Source organism: Pseudophryne corroboree, unplaced genomic scaffold (genome assembly GCF_028390025.1).
Source record: "Pseudophryne corroboree isolate aPseCor3 unplaced genomic scaffold, aPseCor3.hap2 scaffold_821, whole genome shotgun sequence".
Taxonomy (NCBI): domain Eukaryota; kingdom Metazoa; phylum Chordata; class Amphibia; order Anura; family Myobatrachidae; genus Pseudophryne; species Pseudophryne corroboree.
In genome coordinates this window covers 123,402-148,598 of record NW_026970400.1, presented here as the reverse complement: position 1 = coordinate 148,598, position 25,197 = coordinate 123,402, and the positions used below count along the sequence as shown (strand labels likewise).

The 25,197-nt window shown below is 48.4% G+C and overlaps 1 protein-coding gene across 2 annotated transcripts; it reads right to left on the bottom strand.

Annotated features, from left to right (window-relative positions):
* Window positions 1-3,177: 3,177 nt before the first annotated feature.
* Window positions 3,178-24,571, bottom strand: LOC135042128 (oocyte zinc finger protein XlCOF6-like). 2 transcript variants are annotated; one of them, XM_063954993.1, is made up of 3 exons: window positions 24,408-24,571; window positions 14,410-15,145; window positions 3,178-7,464 (listed from the first exon to the last, which is right to left on the bottom strand). In XM_063954993.1, exons 2-3 carry the CDS (start codon window positions 14,885-14,887, stop codon window positions 5,726-5,728), a joined length of 2,217 nt encoding a protein of 738 aa, XP_063811063.1. In that variant the 5' UTR covers window positions 14,888-15,145; window positions 24,408-24,571; the 3' UTR covers window positions 3,178-5,725. The 2 variants fall into 2 exon arrangements, with proteins under 2 accessions (XP_063811063.1, XP_063811064.1); XM_063954994.1 differs by having other exon boundaries at window positions 3,178-7,461.
* Window positions 24,572-25,197: the final 626 nt, after the last annotated feature.

Genomic DNA, 25,197 nt, shown 5'->3' with positions numbered 1-25,197 from the left:
TCATGTAGGTCGCTGGAAAGACACAAAGTCCAGGATGCCTGTGGACTGAACCTGTAGCCTCTTATGTACCCCATGGTGCGCAGGGATTGGGTGAGTGAAGGAAAAGTGGGTGCGGCCAAGCACCGGATTGGCCGCAGTATACTGGCTATTGCAGACTGTCATGGCGGCGCCCACGCCGCGGCCTAGCGGGGACGCGGCGCGCTACACGCCCGCTGTCTCAGGAGTGTTCCCAGGACCTTGATGATGTCCCATGGCAGGGGCATAGGCGACAGGTGACCGCAGGGAGCCAGGACGGAGTCCGCAGCGGCGGACGGATGTCAGCCTGGTAAGTCGATTCCTGACACGTGCAGCACGCTGTGTAACATGGCCTCAGTCTCTCGCATGCTAAACTTCAAACAGACTTTCCCTCCAGATTCAAACATGGGCGCAGCCATGTTTGGATTCATCACATGTTGCTTTACAGCAGGGATGGGGAACCTTTTTTCTACCAAGGGCCATTTGGATATTTATAAAATCCATCGGGGGCCATACAAAAATTATCAACTTAAAAATTAGCCTGCCCCCAGTCAGTAGTTGTTATGCCCGATTAGATTTGCCTCCAGTCAGTTGTTATGACCCATTAGATATGCCCACTGTCAGTTGTTTTTGCCCATTAAATATGCCCCATTAGATATGCCCCCTGTAGTTATGCCCCATTAAATATGCCCCCTAGTAGAGCCGCTTACACACGCACACGTTAAAAGGAAAAAAAAAACACAATGATCACCAGCCCTGCTCCTGCTTCCGAACCGCTGCCCTCCCTCTCCTCGGAACTATGGGAGAGATGTCATGACGTCTCTCCCATAGCGCCGCACAGCCACATATGTACACTACCTGAGCCAGAAGCTGGAGCTCAGGAGCGAGCTCCTGCGTCTGGCTGCTGCTGAGGAGCCGGGGCGCCTGCTGGTGGTAAAATCTCAGCGGGCGCTCGGCATCTCCTCTCGTTTAGGTGAGCCTGGCCGGATCAAGTGGCTACGAGGGCCTTATACAGCCCTCGGGCCTGAGGTTCCCCACCCCTGCTTTACAGCCTATCAGCTGCACTCTGGACTCTGCCTGATTACCCAGCCAATACCTGCTTCCCCGCGGGTATAAATATCCTGCATCAAGGCTGCCTAATCATCAGTGCTTTGGTTGTCTACCCTGTACACCTGTCTCTCCTGCTTGTGGATTCTTCTGCTTGTATCTCCAGGTATTCCAGCTCCTGTGATCCAGCTCCACTAACAGATCCGCACCTGTTTCCATCCTGCAGTTTAGCCTGACTTCTGCAGTGTTCCAGCATTGCTCCTGATCACTCTCCAAGATCAGACACTGGCGTCCTGCTTCCAGTGTTGGCCCTGCTTCACTTCCAGCCTCCAGTGGTGTCCTGGTATCCACAGTGTACTTACCACGGCCTACCAGCTTTCCACAGTGCTCCTGGGTCGCTGGTATTCTGCTAAGCAGTGCTCCACAGTATCTTTGGTTTTCTTCAACTTCAGCGGTATTCCTATATCGCCTGCATCAGTGACCATCCTACCATTGATCCACAGCGTCCATCGATGCTCACCATCGAACTGTAAATCTACAGTGGTGAGTTCTGCCAAACTCTATATCTACAGTAGTGAGTTCTGCCAAACTCTATATCTACAGTGGTGAGTTCTGCACACCTTTTCATTCATACTGGTTCCATCCGGCACTCTCTGCAAATTACCAAGTATCATCTACGTCTGTGCATGTTTGTTGCTCCAGCCTCTGTGCACCATCTGCTGGGCAGTACCAGTTCATACCTCTCATCAGCGGTTAGCTGTGGCATACGGACTTACCATCTCCAGTTCTAGCAAGGACTCTGTAATATCTGTTCTGCAAGCCACAGCACTAATTACCCTGCGCTTCTGGGAAGTGACCTGTAACTTACCATTGCACATCTCCTGTGATGTTTTGCATATCAAAGGTGTCTTTAAGCTGTGTTCAATAAAACTGATTTTGTCGTGGTCACGCCTTCAGGAAATGGGCAATAGTACTCCTGTATGTCAAAGAACCCGATACTACCTCCCCGGTTCACTTACACGTCAGCCCCTACATCTGAGGCTTCCCCAGGTCAGCCTCAGCCCTCAGTTGTGACAAATGGTTGTTAATGCAAATGTCATTTTGTGTAACATATTTTTGTAAAAATCAGAGGGTCAGCGAGACGTTATGGAGCCAATGTATCATTTACTATTTGCTGCTAATTCCCCCCAAAAAACGGACCCCCTAAATGTAAGTAGAAGGGACCGCAGCAGTATCTCCCATACCTTCATACATGTACATTTCCAGGCAAGGGGCAGGTAAGTTTATTTTTATTTTTTTAAATACAACCCTAATTCACCTACAAGTAAATAAAAAACCAGAACATTTGAGTAGACATTTATTTAAAACCAACAAATGATAAAACTATTTAATTACACAGAGACCCCACTCCCCCCCGTAATATCATCCCACTATTCAAATGCGCTGTCGGCATCGGACATAGCCAAAATTGCAGCGGAAATCTTTTGATTTTAAATGACTTTATTTCATATCTTTAATACACAGATTTTTGCCTATATCTTAAACTTAAAAAATACTTTACTCTGCACAACAGCCTATGGGGGTCATTCAGATCCAGCCGCAATAGCGGCCCACAGCCGTTTACTGGTGGTGGCAAAATGCACATGCACAGCGGCCACACAGACACACACATTGCGGTCACATCCCTGAGGGGTGAACGCGGGCGGGCCAGGACCATTTTCCAGGGGGGCTGCGTGATGTCATATCTGAGATCATCTCTGATTAACCCCCTATAAGCTTCCAGAGTGCTCCTCATATCTCATCTTTTCCAAGTTACTACAAATGATTTGAGATCGGTAGCAGCACTTTCAGGATTACTACACAGAACACACATAAAGGCTGACACAGCAAATAACAGTAACACATACAAGGGATTAATTAGAAATAAGGAAGTATAATCATAATTATGTCTAATTATCAACTGGTTCTGTGCGGGACCCATACACCTCTTTACTGCCTCCAGCAGCCCCTGGTACTGCACTGCGCCATCTGCCCTGTCTCCCCCCACTACTGCCACTCACCCTGTCTCCTCCCAGTACTAACACCACCGTCTCCCCCCACTACTGCCACCTGCCCTGTCTCCCCCTACTACTGCCACCAACCTGTTTCCCCACCACTACTGCCACCGCCCTGTCTCCCCACACTACTGCCACCCGACCTGTCTCCCCCTATTACTGCCACCTGCCCTGTCTCCCCACTCTGACACCTCAGCCCTTCTTAGGAACATTTACCTATACACACTTCCTCCAGCAGCTCCCACTACTGCCCCCTGCCCTGTCTCCCTGCTCTGACACCTCAGCCCTGCTTGTGGATGTTTACCCACATAGACACTGCCTCCAGCAGCTCTCACTACTGCCACCCACCCTGTCTCCCTCCTCAGCGCTGCTTGGGGACAATAATACCCATTTAGACAATGCCTCCAGCAGCCCCCGCTACTGCACTACTGCCACCCACCCTGTCTCCCCTGACATCTAAGCATTGCTTGGGAATTTATGGTACTGCTAAGTCCTTCATCAACAGATGGAAGTAACCAGGGCCGTAAGGAGGCAGAAGCTGCTTCTGGTACCATGGTCATGCAAGGCTGGGAGAGTCAGTAAGATTATTTAATAGAGGGCCTAATTCAGTAAGGATTGCAGATGCTGCTAATTAGCAGAATTAGCAATCCTTTTCCTAGCATGCTGGGGGCCGCCCATCGCAGCGCAAAGCCACCCAGCATGCTGACCGCCGCCTCCTCCTTGATGAAGCAGAAAATGCGATTGCCTCACAATTTCTGCTTCATCGTAGAAGTTAGTGAAGCCTCCTGCTGCTGCAGCTTAGCTGCACCTGCAGGAGGCCCACCGCATTCTTCTCAATCATGGCAGCTGCACGTGATGTCACACAGCCACCGTGATCATGCCCATTTGTCCGCCTCTGCCCTCCATTCGCGCCACACTGCCTCCTCCCTGGAAATGGAGCATTGCCCACCCACACCCATAACTGCTTGTGGGAGTGGAAAAGGTGGGAGCATGCACAGGATGGGCGCAGTGGATGCGCCCACAACTTTTTTTGGAATAATTCCAGTTCTATCACACACTGCGATCCAACCTGAATTAGGCCCAGAGTCACCATCTTACAGGCAGCCGGTGAAGGGAGTAGAGAATGGTTATGTGGCAGGAACGGGCTGGTTAGGTAACAGCTTGGCTGCTGCATTCTGTACAAGCTACAAGTGGTGCAATTCTTCTGCTGGGAGACCCAGGCAGAGGACATTGCAGTAGTCTATGGGGGTCATTCCGAGTTGATTGTAGCTACAATCATCTTCCCTGACATGCGGGGGAAACGCCCAGCACAGGGCTAGTCCGCCCTGCAGGTCAGTGCCTCCCCGCCCAAATACAAAAGCATCACACAGCGGCGATGCTTTTATATTTCTGGAGTAACTCCCAACCAGTGCAGCTCCTGTGGCTGGCCGGGAGTTGTCCTTCACTGCCGCCATGGCCCGCACCCCCAACGGTCCAGCCACGCCTGCTTTGGCCACCGTCCAGCCCCCTCCCTCTGTCTCAGAGGCGATCGCTAGGCAACGATGACTGGCATGCGCCGGCGCAGTTCCGACCCGATCGCTGCGACAAACTGCAGTGAGCGATCAGGTCGGAATGACCCCCAAAGTGGGATAATACAAGTACATGTATAAATAAGTGCTGGAGTTTGGCTATGGTCCACACATGAGGAACTGATTGTAGCTGATACCTGATGTCTAAGTATCACTCCACCACCCAGGACATCAAGATTCCGCACATGGGCCCTTATTCCGAGTTGTTCGCTCGCTAGCTGCTTTTAGCAGCATTGCACACGCTAGGCCGCCGCCCTCTGGGAGTGTATCTTAGCTTAGCAGAATTGCAAACAAGAGTAGCAGAATTGCTACTAAATAATTCTTTGCAGTTTCTGAGTAGCTGTGGACCTACTCAGGAATTGCGATCAGCTCAGTCTGTTTAGTTCCTGGTTTGACGTCACAAACACGCCCTGCGTTCGGCCCGCGTTTTTCCCTGAAACGTATGTGTTTTTTTGCAAGCGCCGGAAAAACGCAGACTTGCCGCCCACAAACGCCCCTTTCCTATCAATCATTTACCGAACACCAGTGCGACTGAAAAGCGCCGCAGAAGTCACAGCAAAACTGCTAAGTTCTGTGTTAAATAACTAAGCGCATGCGCCCTGCGTGCCTTCCGCATGCGCAATTTGCAACTAATTGCAGCATAGCGAAAATCGTCAACAAACTAAATCGCAATGACTCCCATATCAGCATTTTGTAACTCTGAACCCCCAAGCGCAAAGCCTGGTTGGTTCGCAAAGTTGAGCTGTAGCCCTGCCCTTTGTTGGTGAGCTTCTATCATAAGGACCTGTTTCACCAGGACTGAGTCACAGCCAACTGGCATCACCCACCACACCTGGAGCTCAGCTAGACAACCATTTAGGATTGGGACTGGTTTCTCAGTACCTGGAGCAAAAGACAGATCATCTGTATAGCAGTGGTAGATGAGGGCATGACATCTGATTATTTCACCCTGCGGTAGCATGTATTATTGCAAAAAGCATAGGAGATAGGATAAGAACCTTGAAGAACAATGCATGGCAATGATAAGTATACTCCAGAAGATTAAAATGGCTTCTCACCTGTGTGACTTCTCTGATGTGTAACAAGTTGTGATTTCCGTGTAAAACATTTCCCACACTCAGAACATGGAAATGGGTTCTCACCTGTGTGACTTCTGTGATGTGTAACAAGTTGTGATTTCCGTGTAAAACATTTCCCACACTCAGAGCAAGAAAAAGGCTTCTCACCTGTGTGACTTCTGTGATGTTTAACAAGATCTAATTTTTGTGCAAAACATTTCCCACACTCAGAACATGGAAATGGGTTCTCACCTGTGTGACTTCTGTGATGTATAACAAGTTGTGATTTCCGTGTAAAACATTTCCCACACTCAGAGCAAGAAAAAGGCTTCTCACCTGTGTGACTTCTGTGATGTATAACAAGAGCTGATTTGTGTGAAAAAGATTTCCCACACTCAGAGCATGGAAATGGATTCTCACCTGTGTGACTTTGCTGATGTCTAACAAGATGTGATTTCTGTGTAAAACATTTCCCGCACTCAGAACATGGAAATGGCTTTGCACCTGTGTGACTTCTCTGATGTTTAACAAGATCTGATTTGTATGCAAAACATTTACCACACTCAGAACATGGAAATGGCTTCTCACCTGTGTGACTTCTCTGATGTATAACAAGTTGTGATTTCCATGTAAAACATTTCCCACACTCAGAGCAAGTAATTGGATTCTCACCTGTGTGACTTCTGTTATGACTAATAAGATCTGATTTGTGTACAAAACATTTCCCACATTCAGGGCATGTAAATGGATTCTCATCTGTGTGACTTATCTGATGTATAACAAGTTGTGATTTCCGTGTAAAACATTTCCCACACTCAGAGCAAGAAAAAGGCTTCTCACCTGTGTGACTTCTCTGATGTTTAACAAGATCTGATTTTTGTGCAAAGCATTTCCCACACTCAGAACATGGAAATGGCTTCTCACCAGTGTGACTTCTGTGATGTATAAGAAGAGCTGATGTGTGTGCAAAACCTTTCCCACACTCAGAGCAAGAAAAAGGCTTCTCACCTGTGTGACTTCGCTGATGTTTAACAAGATCTGATTTCTGTGCAAAACATTTCCCACACTCAGGACATGAAAATGGCTTCTCACCTGTGTGACTTTGCTGATGTGTAACAAGTTGTGATTTCCATGTAAAACATTTCCCACACTCAGAACATGGAAATGGTTTGTCACCTGTGTGACTTTGCTGATGTGTAACAAGTTGTGATTTCCATGTAAAACATTTCCCACACTCAGAACATGGAAATGGTTTCTCACCTGTGTGACTTTGCTGATGTGTAACAAGTTGTGATTTCCATGCAAAACATTTTCCACAGTCAGAACATGGAAATGGCTTCTCACCTGTGTGTCTTCTCTGATGTGTAACAAGAGCTGATTTGTATGTAAAACATTTCCCACACTCAGAACATGGAAATGGCCTCTCCCCTGCCTTAGCTGGCTGATGGGTAATAAGCTTTGTGTTCTGTGTAAAACATTTGGCATCTATAGAACACGGAAACACTGTATCTACTCTCCGAGCTGTAACAGATGCACCAATATCAGAGTGATCAGGAGAACATTTCCCAGGATCAGAGGGACCAGCTGATAGAGCTGGATGTATAATTGGGGTAATGGGGTTTGCTCCTGGAGAATCCTGTCTACTGTCATTATCTTTTATGCCACAATCCGGTGATAACATTAGATGTCCTTCTGAGATATTCCTGCTTGTGTGTCCATCTGCTGGAAATAAAATACATTATGGAAATGTGACATTTTCTATAACAATATTAATCTTGTAAACAATAAGAGAAGACGACTCTCTGGGACACTTAATTGTAAATGTGTGTATAATAAATATAACTTTTAATGAAGGCTTTATAATATTGTGTCTCAGACGATCATTGTGTCCACCCTCCTGAGAACACTCACAATAACAAATGTAATATTATAATAAGACTTAGATATATCTCTCTCTTGTACTGGTAACTAACCATGAAGTATAAATGGAGATGTAGTCACTTGCCAAGTCCTATGTCAGCACCAATGTAAAACAATGGATGGGGAACATATCGTATGAATTGGAGATTCTAGATGAACAATAATATCAGTCATATGAGCTGATGGATCAGAGAAATGTCTCCTAACGTTACTCCTGGAAGCATTGGTAAGGTAGCATTCCTTTATGTGTGTGCTCATACGCTGGTAAGCCTGTACATGTGTTACTCACCCTTATATAAGGTATATTGCTACAGCAGAGTAGGTGTGGAACAAGGTACTTTACATGCAATACACCATATAATACACTGCAATCATCATCATCATCTGCTAGGTTATAATCCACTGTTACACCCCCATCATCAGTGTCTTACCTCTATTCTCTCAATAGTAATAAGGATGATGTGTATACGGTAAGTATGATACAGAGAGTTACATATCAGAATCTATACAGCTGCCGCCATACTTCTGCTTCTCATACGTGTGCTACTGGCAGCAGTGAACATCTGAGATAGAGTGCAGGGAAGACAGCAGAGTCTGATGAGAAAGAGATTGGATCTGCCTTTGCAGTGCTGTACCACACCTGTCACCCCTGTTAGTATATAAAAACAAGATTTTAAACCGGTAAATCTTTTTCTCCTAGTCCGTAGATGATGCTGGGGACTCCGTAAAGGACCATGGGGTATAGACGGGCTCCGCAGGAGACATGGGCACTATAAAGAACTTTTAGTATGGGTGTGCACTGGCTCCTCCCTCTATGCCCCTCCTCCAGACCTCAGTTAGAGAAACTGCCCAGGGGAGATGGACAATATGAGGAAAGGATTTTGTTAATCTAAGGGCAAGATTCATACCAGCCCACACCAAACACACCGTATAACCTGGAATATACGCAACCAGTTAACAGTATGAACAAAAACAGCATCAAAGACCAATTCCATAACATAACCCTTACGTAAGCAACAACTATATACAAGTCTTGCAGAAATAGTCCGCACTGGGACGGGCGCCCAGCATCCTCTACGGTCTAGGAGAAATAGATTTACCGGTAGGTTTAAAATCTTATTTTCTCTTACGTCCTAAAGGATGCTGGGGACTCCGTAAGGATCATGGGGTTTATACCAAAGCTCCCAAACGGGCGGGAGAGTGCGGATGACTCTGCAGCACCGATTGAGCAAACACGAAGTCCTCATCAGCCAGGGTATCAAACTTGTCGAATTTTGCAAAAGTGTATGAACCCGACCAAGTAGCTGCTCGGCACAACTGTAATGCCGAGATGCCTCGGGTAGCCGCCCAAGAAGAGCCCACCTTCCTAGTGGAATGGGCCTCTACCGAATTTAGTAACGGCAATCCCGTCAAAGGAATCTATTTCTCTGTCGTTCACATCCGGAACGAAGACTGCTGATATAGCGTTTACCAGTCTTTCCACCCAGCTGAAAACTTTTTCGGCTTCTGCCATTGCCGCTTTGCTCCTTGTTCCGCCCTAGCGGCTTACTTACACCACTGCTGTGAAGTCGTCCGACAGAATTAACACGGGCAGATCACAAAGCATATGTTCATTGAAAATAGCTCTTAATTCAAGAAAGCTTATTGCAGACAAACTTCCCAGCTTGACCTTTTCCTCTGGAAATACTTCCCTTGCAAGGGCTGCTCCCCAGTCTCGGAGATCTGCATGCATGGACACCAGGATCTCATCCTGGATTCTGAACCTTCATCCCTCTAGGAGGTGAGAACTGAGCAGACACCACAGGAGCGATATCCTGGCCATTAGGATTATATTCTGGCGCATGTGCAGGTGAGATCCGGACCACATTTCCAACTGGCCCCGTGAAAACCACTCTGGCATTTGACCTGCTCACCGAAAAGGCCTCTTAGGCCGCACCATCTACTTCATCAACGGAACATATTGATGGTTTGTCACTGCAAATCTGATCCGACTCCGGATCCTCAGACCTCTTTCCACAGGAACACACAGAACTTCAACCGTTCAGTATCTACTCTGATACCCACCTCTGACATCTCCGTCATTGGGAACAACAGCCATTCCCTGTGTTGAAGAACAGTCAGAGAGAAACAACGATTTGCACCACTTGTTTCTTGACCTCGCCTTAATCCGAAGAGCGTCTGAGTACAGAATAACAATGGCTCTCACTACTGAAAGAAACCCATCATACTGCCATCACTCCGGTGAAATGGCAAAGACAATCCTGGACATCAACCCAGGTAAGCTGAATGCGGAGAAAAAAATCATCTAAACCCTTTTCTACCTTTACGTGCTGGAGCTCCCTGGCCTGAGAGATTCCATCCTGTAGTTCAACTTCGTAAGGAGAAATCTTGGTTTTCTTTCTTTTTTTTTTTTACCAGGGACTGCAGGACAATGCCCTGAACCTGACGCAACTCTGGTATGGCGTCGCATACTACCTCCCCTTTCAGAGGGGAATCGGTAAGATCTACTTTAAAAATCAGTGAGGGGAATCATCTGTAAACTCCAGGATGTCCCCCTTTGGATTCCATTATTAACTCACAGGTCCAAGTCCATTCCCAGACTGACTGAAGAGTATTGGACAAGTTCCCACCAGAGTGGGCTCCAGCCAGATAGACCCAGCGACATGCGGTGGATGTGGTAGAAACAGAAAACGACATCCACTTCTGCGAACCTGACAAGGCTGCAGAACTCTTACTTTTCACCTTCCACTGTCTGCACCGAAAGGGAAAAAAAGAACGGTATTGAACCGGTTAAAATGACTGCATCCCACATCAGAATGCGTCACCAACCGTTGTGAGGGAATCTAACTCACGAAGTTACACTTACCAGTGGTATCCGCCAACATTGACTAAACTGAGGCCTCCCCTAACAGCGGTACACCGTCCCAGGGAAACACTGCAGTATCTCTCGGAGTCTGCCTCAGTATTCCCCCGGCCACACCTCCTGCAGTCGCACACCAGCCTGCCGCAATGTTATAGAGAGGAACCAACATAAGAAACATCCCCTCTCTCTATAGGGTAATTCTATCGGATGCCTTTCCGAATATAAACACTCCTCCATGTGCATGAAATGCAAATAACTCCAAAGCATAGAAATAAAATATCACTTAGCTTCCTGTGTACGATCTTTGAGACAGGGCCCCGTGCCGATCAGGAGTTGACTTTCACTTTATTCTATCCACGGCGGGAAAAAGAATAAACATTCGGACTCCTTGTGAGGATCTGAGACCAACTCGTCACGGCCGACCGAGAGCTTTATCAACAGAGCGACCAGCACATGAGAAGGATTACTATTACTTCAGCATTCATTATAAATCATAATATGAATATACATATTGTAATACACATATCCTACATATATATATATATATATACACACCATACATATAAGCGGATTGTCCGGAACCGTCGGGTCCCTAGTGACATTAATGTGTTCTGAATGTGTATGACCATGTACTGAATGCCCCAGTTGTGGATCTGACAGGAAACCTTATAGTCGACATAAAACCTAGCAATCGTCGACAGCAGGGAGAAGGAACCAGGCAAAATAACATTCTTGCGACCCCAAGGGGTCAGAGGGAAGTATACATAAATAATTTTAATATCACACCCCCACAATACTACCATGTCTGTGCTCGAGCTACAGGCCCATGAAACCGTACCATACATATACATATAAATATATATACAGGTATAAGGCAGTTACAGCATGTTAATTTACACCCAGTATTGACAGTTGGTGCCGACAGGGTCACCCACATACTACTGTGTCTCCCCTACACCCACATACTACTGTGTCTCCCCTACACCCACATACTACTGTGTCTCCCCTACACCCACATACTACTGTGTCTCCCATAGCGTGTTTACTCTTTGAAAGAATACCACTACCGACCTGCTGACACTTCATTTACTCAATCAAGTACCACAGGAGTCGGCAATGCCAACAGAGATATTCCCATAACTGTTTGCGACAGAGCCCTCACACATGTCGACACATGTGTACTAAAAGCTATAGTGGGTATCTGACAGGGAAAACACAGACACTTATACACAACACACTGACTACACGGCCATGATCTAACATAGTGCTATACTTCTATATTGCACTAATCACTGCCCCACTTTGCTTACACTGCTATGTACACAGAGCTTTTGGCGGGGACTGTTGGAGAGAATGGCGCTGTATCGTGCTGTGAGGGCTAAGCCACGACCCCGTCTTGGCGCGCTTCAGCCCCGCTGTTATTTTAACGGTTCATGCTGGCGGGGGTTCATATACAGTGTCCGTGCACTGTATACATGTCATGCCAGACATAAGGGGAGGAGCCAGTTCACACCCATTCAAAGTCTTATAGTGTGCCCATGTCTCCTGCGGATCCCGTCTATACCCCATGTTCCTTACGGAGTCCCCAGCATCCTCTAGGACGTATGAGAAATCCTGGGAAAACCCAGAGAAAAAATTCCAGATCCCTAAAAGAATTCTCAGTGCTTTCCCTGAAGAGGATAGGAAGAAGTGGGAAAATCCACCTATAATAGATGCTTCTGTATCTAGGCTGTCTAAAAAGGTGGTTTTACCTGTCCCTGTTTTAACCGCCATAAAGGAGCCGTCTGACCGCAAGATTAAGACTACGCTCAAATCACTATACACTGCTACAGGCATGGCTTTAAGGCCCACTATTGCTTGTGCATGGATTTCTAAAGCCATAGTAAAGTGGTCAGGCACCTTACTAGAGGACTTAGATACTATGGATAGGAGTGACATTGACTTGTTTTTACGTCACATACAGGATTCTGCATGTTTCATGGTGGAGGCCATGAAGGACATTGGCCTGCTTCTTCCATGGCTGTCTCGGCAGGAAGAGGACTCTGGCTACGCCAATGGACTGTGGATGCAGTATCAAAGAAAAGTGTGGAGAACCTGCCATTCACAGGTCAGGCACTATTTGGGGACGCATTGGATTCGTTGATTTCCAAAGCGACTACGGGTAAGACATTTCTTCCCACCGCAGCAGCCCCAGCTAGGAAATCTTATCGTACACCTACACTGCAGTCCTTTTGGACCGCAACATTTAAAAAATCCAAACCCCCTCCCACCTTCTTTACAGGAGGTCGGGGAAGATAAAAAAAACCTGCACCAACAGGTTCCCAGGGACAGAATCCAGGTTCTGCTTCCTCCAAATATTCAGCATGATGGTGGACCTCTCAGCCTGGAGATCAGGCAGGTGGGAGCGAGACTAAAAGATTTCAGTCACGTCTGGGTGTCATCATGCTTGCATAGAGGGACAACAGCAGCACTGTGCCCGCTGCCCTACTGCCGCCATCTGAACTGGTTTAGCACTCACCACTCAATTAGGGGTGGCGGCATGCTGTGGGGAAGAGTACACACCGCTGTGGGTGAGCGAAACAACCCGTTTCAGGAGCTATGTACTGTCAGCGGGGATCTGGACTATTAACTGTTCAAGATGTTGGTACCGGTCCCCCCCCTAAGTCTCACGACGCAGGCAGACTGGTGCCAACCCGTCCTTCCTGAAAACAAAAACTAAAATACATTCTAAAAAAACTCGCTGGAGCTCCAGAGAATGCACCCGGCTCCTTGGGCACATTTTTCTAAATGTAGTCTGTTAGGAGAGGCATAGAGGGGAGGAGCCAGCACACACTAATGATTTCTTAAAGTGCCAGGCTCCAATAGACCCAATCTATACCCCATAGTACTAAGACCATCCCAGTATCCCCAGCCTAGAATAGGGGCTGATGGCTCCTGATGTATGAGATACACCAGAGAGTGTGGGGAAGAGACTGGTCAGATCTCTGGGCTGGTAACACACAGTGACATTATGTGAGGTGTAGAGCAGGAGTATAATAGGGGCTGATGGCTCCTGATGTATTAGATACCCCAGAGAGTGTGGGGAGCAGACTGCTCAGATCTCTGGGCTGGTAACACACAGTAACATGATATGAGGGGGGAGCAGGAGTATAATAGGAGATGATGGCTCCTGATGTATGAGACACACCAGACAGTGTGGGGAGGAGACTGGTCAGATCTCTGGGCTGGTAAAACACAGTGACATGATGTGAGGGGAGAGCAGGCGTATAATAGTGGCTGATGGCTCCTGATGTATGAGATACACCAGAGAGTGTGGGGAGGAGACTGGTCAGATCTCTGGGCTGGTAACATGATGTGAGGGGGAGAGCAGGAGTATAATAGGGGATGATGGCTCCTGATGTATGAGATACACCAGAGAGTGTGGGGAGGAGACTGGTCAGATCTCTTGGCTGGTAAAACACAGTGACATGATGTGAGGGGGAGAGCAGGAGTATAATAGGGGCTGATGTCTCCTGATATACGAGATACACCAGAGAGTGTGGGGAGGAGACTGGTCAGATCTCTGGGCTGGTAACACACAGTGACATGATGTGAGGGGAGAGCAGGAGTATAATAGGGGCTGATGGCTCCTGATGTATGAGATACACCAGAGAGTGTGGGGAGGAGACTGGTCAGATCTCTGGGCTGGTAACACACAGTGACATGATGTGAGGTGGTGAGCAGAGAGTATAATAGGGGCTTATGGCTCCTGACTTCCCCACTGGGAAAATAAATATTCCTCATTAGTTTGTACTGACAAAGGAGGATGTAGGATAAGAGATTGCTGTAGTGACTGAGCAAGGAGAATATGTGACTCTTTTCTGTAATAAATGTTTATTACTCACCTGTGCTGATATCTGTAGGGATCTCCTCCTCCTTATACTGCTTATCACCCTTCATATACGTCTCTTCTTCTCCCCCTATATCTTCTGCCTTTATATCAGTCACATACGTCTCTTCTTGTCCCTCTATATCTTCTGCCTTTATATCCGTCACATACGTCTCTTCTTCTCCCTCTATATCTTCTGCCTTTATATCCGTCACATACGTCTCTTCTTCTCCCTCTATATCTTCTGCCTTTATATCAGTCACATACGTCTCCTCTTCTCCCTCTATATCTTCTGCCTTTATATCAGTCACATACGTCTCTTCTTCTCCCTCTGTATCTTCTGCCTTTATATCAGTCACATACGTCTCTTCTTCTACCTCTGTATCTTCTACCTTTATATCAGTCACATACGTCTTTTCTTCTCCCTCTATATCGTCTGCCTTTATATCAGTCACATACGTCTCTTCTTCTCCCTCTATATCTTCTGCCTTCATATCAGTCACATACGTCTCTTCTTCTCCCTCTATATCTTCTGCCTTTATATCAGTCACATACGTCTCTTCTTCTCCCTCTATATCTTCTGCCTTTATATCAGTCACATACGTCTCTTCTTCTCCCTCTATATATTCTGCCTTTATATCAGTCACATACGTCTCTTCTTCTCCCTCTATATATTCTGCCTTTATATCAGTCACATACGTCTCCTCTTCTCCCTCTATATCAGCTGTTTTAATATCAGACAGACGTTCTACCTAAAAAAAAAAAAACACAACACTATAATGACATTTGGAGAAAACAGTATAATATCAGTGTATAAGACACACAGCTTCTCTACAGATCATATAGTGACAGTCACTGTAATATATTGGGTGAGACCCTAAATCCCCCCTGTGGGGTCCTGTGATACTACTCTGTACAATCCTGGGTATACAGAGGACGGGGACATCTCTCTGGGGTATCTCTATTACTGAACCCATCTGAAGGAGACACACAGTGACTGAGTACAGAGTATATAATAAGATTTTACTCACCGGTAAATCTATTTCTCGTAGTCCGTAGTGGATGCTGGGACTCCGTAAGGACCATGGGGAATAGCGGCTCCGCAGGAGACTGGGCACAACTAAAGAAAGCTTTAGGACTACTTGGTGTGCACTGGCTCCTCCCTCTATGACCCTCCTCCAGACCTCAGTTAGGATACTGTGCCCGGAAGAGCTGACACAATAAGGAAAGGATTTTGAATCCCGGGTAAGACTCATACCAGCCACACCAATCACACCGTACAACTCGTGATACTATACCCAGTTAACAGTATGAAATACAACGGAGCCTCTCAACAGATGGCTCTCAACAATAACCCTTTAGTTAAACAATAACTATATACAAGTATTGCAGACAATCCGCACTTGGGATGGGCGCCCAGCATCCACTACGGACTACGAGAAATATCTTGTTTTCTCTAACGTCCTAAGTGGATGCTGGGACTCCGTAAGGACCATGGGGATTATACCAAAGCTCCTAAACGGGCGGGAGAGTGCGGATGACTCTGTAGCACCGAATGAGCGAACTCTAGGTCCTCCTCAGCCAGGGTATCAAACTTGTAGAATCTTGCAAATGTGTTTGACCCCGACCAAGTAGCTGCTCGGCAAAGTTGCAAAGCCTAGACCCCTCGGGCAGCCGCCCAAGAAGAGCCCACCTTCCTTGTGGAATGGGCTTTCACTGATCTAGGATGCGGCAGTCCAGCCGCAGAATGCGCAAGCTGAATTGTGCTACAGATCCAGCGAGCAATAGTCTGCTTTGAAGCAGGAGCACCCAGCTTGTTGGGTGCGTACAGGATAAATAGCGAGTCAGTTTTCCTGAGTCTAGCCGTCCTGGAAACATAGATTTTCAGGGCCCTGACTACATCCAGCAACTTGGAATCCTCCAAGTCCCGAGTAGCCGCTGGCACCACAATAGGTTAGTTCAAATGAAACGCTGAAACCACCTTAGGAATAAATTGGGGACGAGTCCTCAATTCCGCCCTATCCATATGGAAAATCAGATAAGGGCTTTTACATGACAAAGCCGCCAATTCTGACACACGCCTGGCCGAAGCCAGGGCCAACAGCATGACCACTTTCCACGTGAGATATTTTAGCTCCACAGTTTTAAATGGCTCAAACCAATGCGACTTAAGGAAATCCAACACCACGTTGAGATCCCAAGGTGCCACTGGAGGCACAAAAGGGTGCTGAATATGCAGCACTCCTTTAACAAAAGTCTGAACTTCAGGCAGTGAAGCCAGTTCTTTCTGGAAGAAAATCGACAGAGCCGAAATCTGGACCTTAATGGACCCCAATTTGAGGCCCAACGTCACCCCTGACTGTAGGAAGTGCAGGAATCGACCCAGTTGAAATTCCTCCGTTGGGGCCTTCCTGGCCTCACACCAAGCAACATATTTTCACCATATGCGGTGATAATGTTTTGCGGTCACATCCTTCCTGGCTTTGATCAGCGTAGGAATGACTTCCTCCGCAATGCCCTTTTCCTTCAGGATTCGGTGTTCAACCGCCATGCTGTCAAACGCAGCCGCGGTAAGTCTTGGAACAGACAGGGCCTCTGCTGCAGCAGGTCTTGTCTGAGCGGTAGAGGGCATGGGTCCTCTGAGATCATTTCTTGAAGTTCTGGGTACCAAGCTCTTCTTGGCCAATCCGGAACAATGAGTATAGTTCTTACTCTTCTCCTTCTTATTATCCTCAGCATGAGAGGAAGAGGAGGGAACACATAAACCGACCGGTACACCCACGGTGTCACTAAAGCGTCCACCGCTATCGCCTGAGGGTCCCTTGACCTGGCGCAATATTTTTCTAGCTTTTTGTTGAGGCGGGACGCCATCATGTCCACCTGTGGCCTTTCCAAACGATTTGTAATCAGCCGGAAGACTTCTGGATGAAGTCCCCACTCTCCCGGGTGGAGGTCGTGCCTGCTGAGGAAGTCTGCTTCCCAGTTGTCCACTCCCGGAATGAACACTGCTGACAGTGCTAACACGTGATTTTCCGCCCATCGGAGAATCCTTGTGGCTTCTGCCATTGCCATCCTGCTTCACGTGCCGCCCTGTCGGTTTACATGGGCGACCGCCGTGATGTTGTCTGACTGAATCAGTACCGGCTGACTTTGAAGCAGTGGTCTTGCCTGACTTAGGGCATTGTAAATGGCTCTTAGTTCCAGAATATTTATGTGTAGGGACATCTCCTGGCTTGACCATAGTCCTTGGAAATGTCTCCCCTGTGCCTCGAAGGCTGGCGTCCGTGGTCACCAGGACCCAGTTCTGTATGCCGAATCTGCGGCCCTCTAGAAGATGAGCACTCTGTAGCCACCACAGCGGAGACACCCTGGTCCTTGCAGACAGGGTTATCATCCGATGCATCTGAAGATGCGATCCGGACCACTTGTCCAACAGATCCCACTGAAAGATCCGTGCATGGAACCTTCCGAACGAAATTGCTTCGTAAGAAGCTACCATCTTTCCCAGGACTCGCGTGCAGTGGTGCACTGACACCTGTTTTGGTTTGAGGAGGTCTCTGACTAGCGATGACAACTCCTTGGCCTTCTCCTCTGGGAGAAACACCCTTTTCTGTTCTGTGTCCAGAACCATCCCCAGGAACAATAGACGCGTTGCAGGAACCAGCTGCGACTTTGGAATATTCAGGATCCAGCCGTGCTGTTGTAGCACTTCCCGAGCTAGTGCTACTCCAATCAGCAACTGTTCCCTGGACCTCGGCTTTATAAGGAGATCGTCCAAGTACGGGATAATTATAACTCCTTTTTTTTTCGAAGGAGTATCATCATTTCGGCCATTACCTTGGTAAATACTCTCGGTGCCGTGGACAGACCAAACGGCAACGTCTGGAATTGGTAATGACAGTCCTGTACCACAAATCTGAGGTACTCCTGGTGAGGAGGGTAAATTGGGACATGCAGGTAAGCATCCTTGATGTCCAGTGATACCATGTAATCCCCTTCCTCCAGGCTTGCAATAACCGCCCTGAGCGATTCCATCTTGAACTTGCATCTTTTTATGTATGTGTTCAAGGATTTAAAATTTAAAATGGGTCTCACCGAACCGTCCGGTTTCGGTACCACAAACATTGTGGATTAGTAACCCCTTCCTTGTTGAAGGATGGGTACCTTGACTATCACCTGCTGGGAATACAGCTTGTGAATTGCCTCTAGCACAGCCTCCCTGTCCAAGGGAGTCGTTGGCAAGGCAGATTTTAGGAAGCGGCGAGGGGGAGACGTCTCCAATTCCAGCTTGTATCCCTGAGACACTACTTGTAGAATCCAGGGATCCATCCGTGAGCAAGCCCACTGGTCGCTGAAGTTTCTGAGACGGGCCCCCACCGCACCTGGCTCCGCCTGTGGAGCCCCAGCATCATGCGGCGGACTTAGAGGAAGCGGGGGAGGACTTTTGTTCCTGGGAACTGGCTGTATTTTGCAGCTTTTTCCCTCTAACTCTGCCTCTGGGCAGAAGGACGCGCCTTTAACCCGCTTGCCTTTCTGGGGCCGAAAGGACTGTACCTGATAATATGGTGCTTTATTTGTCTGTGAGGGAACATGGGGTAAAAATGCTGATTTCCCAGCTGTCGCTGTGGAAACTAGGTCCGAGAGACCATCCCCAAACAACTCCTCACCCTTATAAGGCCAAACTTCCATGTGCCTTTTAGAATCTGCATCCCCTGTCCACTGCCGAGTCCATAAACTCCTTCTGGCAGAAATGGACATTGCATTTATTCTAGATGCCAGCCGGCAGATCTCCCTCTGTGCATCTCTCATGTATAAGACTGAGTTTTTTATATGCTCTATGGTTAGCAGAATAGTGTCCCTGTCTAGGGTGTCAATATTTTGTGACAGGGAATCTGACCACGCAGCGGCAGCACTGCACATCCATGCTGACGCAATAGCTGGTCTCAGTATAATGCCTGAGTGTGTATAAACAGACTGCAGTATAGCCTCCTGCTTTCTATCAGCAGGTTCCTTGAGGGCGGCCGTGTCCGGAGACGGCAGTGCTACCTTCTTTGATAGACGTGTGAGCGCTTTATCCACCCTAGGGGATGTCTCCCAACATAACCTGTCCTCTGGCGGGAAAGGGTACGCCATTAGTAACTTTTTAGAAATTACCAGTTTCTTATTGGGGGGAAGCCCACGCTTCTTCACATACTTCATTTAATTCATCAGATGGAGGAAAAACCACTGGTAGTTTTTTCTCCCCAAACATTATACCCTTTTTTGTGGTACCTGGGGTAACATCAGCAATGTGCAAGACATTTTTCATTGCCGCAATCATATAACGGGTGGCTCTATTGGAATGTACAGTAGTCTCCTCCTCGTCGACACTGGAGTCAGTATCCGTGTCTGCCATCTGATGTAGCGGGCGTTTTAGAGCCCCTGATGGCTTTTGAGACGTCTGGGCAGGCAGGAGCTGAGAAGCCGGCTGTCCCACATCTGTTATGTCGTCAAACCTTTTATGTAAAGAGTCGACACTATCACGTAATTCCTTCCACATTACCATCCATTCAGGTGTCGGCCCCGCAGGGGGTGACATCACATTTATCGGCACCTGCTCTACCTCCACATAAGCCTCCTCATCAAACATGTCGACACAGCCGTACCGACACACCGCACACACACAGGGAATGCTCTGACTGAGGACAGGACCCCACAAAAGCCCTTTGGGGAGACAGAGAGAGAGTATGCCAGCACACACCAAAAGCGCTATATAACACAGGGATTAACACTATAACTGAGTGATTTTTCCCAATAGCTGCTTATATATATATATATATATATATATATATATTGCGTCTAGATTTAGTTCCCACCCTCTCTTTTTTACCCTATGTAGACTTGAAACTGCAGGGGAGAGCCTGGGAGCGATCCTTCCAGCGGAGCTGTGAGGGAAAATGGCGCCAGTGTGCTGAGGGAGATAGCCCCGCCCCTTTTTTGGCTGACTTCTCCCGCTTTTTTATATGTATATCTGGCAGGGGTATTTTACACATATATAGTCTCTATGACTATATTATGTGTTATTTGCCAGCAAGGTACTCTATATTGCAGCCCAGGGCGCCCCCCCCCCCCCAGTGCCCTGCACCCATCAGTGACCGGAGTGTGTGGTGTGCATGGGGAGCAATGGCGCACAGCTGCAGTGCTGTGCGCTACCTTGATGAAGACCGAAGTCTTCTGCCGCCGATTTCCAGGAACGTCTTCTTGCTTCTGGCTCTGTAAGGGGGACGGCGGCGCGGCTCCTGGACCGGACGACCGAGGCTGGGCCTGTGTTCGATCCCTCTGGAGCTAATGGTGTCCAGTAGCCTAGAAGCCCAAGCTAGCTGCAAGCAGGTAGGTTCGCTTCTCTCCCCTTAGTCCCTCGTAGCAGTGAGTCTGTTGCCAGCAGATCTCACTGAAAATAAAAAAAACCTAAAATATACTTTCTTTTCTAGGAGCTCAGCCGGGCACAAAATTCTAACTGAGGTCTGGAGGAGGGTCATAGAGGGAGGAGCCAGTGCACACCAGGTAGTCCTAAAGCTTTCTTTAGTTGTGCCCAGTCTCCTGCGGAGCCGCTATTCCCCATGGTCCTTACGGAGTCCCAGCATCCACTTAGGACGTTAGAGAAATGTGATTATCAGAGGATGTGTGTATATAGGGGCCCCCATACCTGCTCTCCCCTGTACAATACATGACAGTCTCCTCTTAACCAGTGATGTGAGGGGTCGGTGATTCTTGTACAGACCCCTGTGTTCCTCTATATACTCCCCTTCCTGCATGGAGACATAGACAGTGACATCCTGACACCTTATAGGAACCTGACACACACAGTGATACATTCATCACCCAGACACATCCCCTGGTGTTACTGTATAATGCCCCATTCCCAGCAGTCACCTCTCCAGTCATCACCCAGACACGTCCCCTGGTGTTATTGTACAATGTCCCATTCCCAGCAGTCACCTCTCCAGTCATCACCCAGACACATCCCCTGGTGTTACTGTATAATGTTCCATTCCCAGCAGTCACCTGTCCAGTCATCACCCAGACACATCCCCTGGTGTTACTGTATAATGTCCCATTCCCAGCAGTCACCTCTCCAGTCATCACCCAGACACATCCCCTCGTGTTACTGTATAATGTCCCATTCCCAGCAGTCACCTCTCCAGTCATCACCCAGACACGTCCCCTGGTGTTACTGTATAATGTCCCATTCCCAGCAGTCACCTCTCCAGTCATCACCCAGACACGTCCCCTGGTGTTACTGTATAATGTCCCATTCCCAGCAGTCACCTCTCCAGTCATCACCCAGACACGTCCCCCGGTGTTACTGTATAATGTCCCATTAACAGCAGTCACCTCTCCAGTCATCACCCAGACACATCCCCTGGTGTTACTATATAATGTCCCATTCCCAGCAGTAACCTCTCCAGTCATCACCCAGACACATTCCCCGGTGTTACTGTATAATGCCCCATTCCCAGCAGTCACCTCTCCAGTCATCACCCAGACACATCCCCCGGTGTTACTATATAATGTCCCATTCCCAGCAGTAACCTCTCCAGGCATCACCCAGACACATCCCCCGGTGTTACTGTATAATGTCCCCTTCCCAGCAGTCACCTCTCCAGTCATCACCCAGACACATTCCCTGGTGTTACTGTATAATGCCCCATTCCCAGCAGTCACCTCTCCAGTCATCACCCAGACACATTCCCTGGTGTTACTATATAATGCCCCATACCCAGCAGTCACCTCTCCAGTCATCACCCAGACACATCCCCTGGTGTTACTGTATAATGTCCCATTCCCAGCAGTCACCTCTCCAGTCATCACCCAGACACGTCCCCTGGTGTTACTGTATAATGTCCCATTCCCAGCAGTCACCTCTCCAGTCATCACCCAGACACGTCCCCTGGTGTTACTGTATAATGCCCCATTCCCAGCAGTCACCTCTCCAGTCCTCACCCAGACACATCCCCTGGTGTTACTGTATAATGTCCCATTCCCAGCAGTCACCTCTCCAGTCATCACCCAGACACGTCCCCTGGTGTTACTGTATAATGCCCCATTCCCAGCAGTCACCTCTCCAGTCCTCACCCAGACACATCCCCTGGTGTTACTGTATAATGTCCCATTCCCAGCAGTCACCTCTCCAGTCATCACCCAGACACGTCCCCTGGTGTTACTGTATAATGCCCCATTCCCAGCAGTCACCTCTCCAGTCCTCACCCAGACACATCCCCTGGTGTTACTGTATAATGTCCCATTCCCAGCAGTCACCTCTCCAGTCATCACCCAGACACGTCCCCTGGTGTTACTGTATAATGCCCCATTCCCAGCAGTCACCTCTCCAGTCACCACCCAGACACATCCCCTGGTGTTACTGTATAATGTCCCATTCCCAGCAGTCACCTCTCCAGTCCTCACCCAGACACATCCCCTGGTGTTACTGTATAATGTCCCATTCCCAGCAGTAACCTCTCCAGGCATCACCCAGACACATCCCCCGGTGTTACTGTATAATGTCCCATTCCCAGCAGTCACCTCTCCAGTCATCACCCAGACACGTCCCCTGGTGTTACTGTATAATGTTCCATTCCCAGCAGTCACCTCTCCAGTCATCACCCAGACACGTCCCCTGGTGTTACTGTATAATGCCCCATTCCCAGCAGTCACCTCTCCAGTCCTCACCCAGACACATCCCCTGGTGTTACTGTATAATGTCCCATTCCCAGCAGTCACCTCTCCAGTCATCACCCAGACACGTCCCCCGGTGTTACTGTATAATGTCCCATTCCCAGCAGTCACCTCTCCAGTCCTCACCCAGACACATCCCCTGGTGTTACTGTATAATGTCCCATTCCCAGCAGTCACCTCTCCAGTCATCACCCAGACACATCCCCTGGTGTTACTATATAATGTCCCATTCCCAGCAGTAACCTCTCCAGTCATCACCCAGACATATCCCCTGGTGTTACTGTATAATGTCCCATTCCCAGCAGTCACCTCTCCAGTCATCACCCAGACACGTCCCCTGGTGTTACTGTATAATGTCCCATTCCCAGCAGTCACCTCTCCAGTCATCACCCAGACACGTCCCCTGGTGTTACTGTATAATGTCCCATTCCCAGCAGTCACCTCTCCAGTCATCACCCAGACACGTCCCCTGGTGTTACTGTATAATGTCCCATTCCCAGCAGTCACCTCTCCAGTCATCACCCAGACACGTCCCCTGGTGTTACTGTATAATGTCCCATTCCCAGCAGTCACCTCTCCAGTCATCACCCAGACACGTCCCCTGGTGTTACTGTATAATGTCCCATTCCCAGCAGTCACCTCTCCAGTCATCACCCAGACACGTCCCCTGGTGTTACTGTATAATGTCCCATTCCCAGCAGTCACCTCTCCAGTCATCACCCAGACACGTCCCCTGGTGTTACTGTATAATGTCCCATTCCCAGCAGTCACCTCTCCAGTCATCACCCAGACACGTCCCCTGGTGTTACTGTATAATGTCCCATTCCCAGCAGTCACCTCTCCAGTCATCACCCAGACACGTCCCCTGGTGTTACTGTATAATGTCCCATTCCCAGCAGTCACCTCTCCAGTCATCACCCAGACACGTCCCCTGGTGTTACTGTATAATGCCCCATTCCCAGCAGTCACCTCTCCAGTCACCACCCAGACACATCCCCTGGTGTTACTGTATAATGTCCCATTCCCAGCAGTCACCTCTCCAGTCCTCACCCAGACACATCCCCTGGTGTTACTGTATAATGTCCCATTCCCAGCAGTCACCTCTCCAGTCATCACCCAGACACATCCCCTGGTGTTACTATATAATGTCCCATTCCCAGCAGTCACCTCTCCAGTCATCACCCAGACACATCCCCTGGTGTTACTGTATAATGCCCCATTCCCAGCAGTCACCTCTCCAGTCATCACCCAGACACATTCCCTGGTGTTACTATATAATGCCCCATTCCCAGCAGTCACCTCTCCAGTCAGCAGCTGAATGATCTTGTTGGCGAGTTCCAGGATCTTCTGGTCACTGGTGGAGGCACAGTGATGGGGCTCTTAGTTCTGCTCAGTCCACGTATCACACGGCTATGGCTGCTGGGTGGCTCACACTCACCAGATGTCTTCTTTACTACTGTGCAACCCTGCAAAATGGGGGAGACATCAATATCACTGTAAATACTGACAGATCCCCTCACCTCCCCAGTCATGTCCCTGTATTATTACTATAGATATAAGTGACGTCACTGTGACACTCCCAGATCCCCTCACCTCCCCAGTCATGTCCCTGTATTATTACTATAGATATAAGTGATGTCACTGTGACGCTCCCAGATCCCCTCAACTCCCCAGTCATGTCCCTGTATTATTACTGTAGATAGGGCTAACAGACCAGGGTGACATAGAATCGGAAGACTGAGTGCGGATAAGAGGGTTAGGAGGACAATTGGCTGGGGTTTGTGAAGAAGTGGGCCTTGAGAGCCCATTTGAAGTTTTGCAGAGAGGTGGAGAGTGAGATGGGGAGAGCACGTGCAAAAATAGGTAGGACTGGGAGGAGGTAATCAGTTGACAGGATAAGGCCCCCAATTCTGAGACACACCTAGCAGAAGCCAGGGCCAGTAACATCACCGTCTTCCACGTGAGGTACTTGTCTTCTACCATCACCAGAGGTTCAAACCAGGAAGACTGTAGAAAACGTAACATAACATCTAGATCCCAAGGTGCCATAGGGGGCACAAAGGGAGGTTGTATATGAAGCACCCCTTGC

Excerpts from the sequence above, each read along its gene's own strand:
- LOC135042128 (XM_063954993.1), bottom strand. The coding sequence starts at position 14,887 with ATGAAGGCAGAAGATATAGAGGGAGAAGAAGAGACGTATGTGACTGAT. Across the intron at positions 7,465-14,409 it reads CCCTACAGATATCAGCACAG|CAGATGGACACACAAGCAGG; the intron begins GTGAGTAATAAA and ends TTTTATTTCCAG.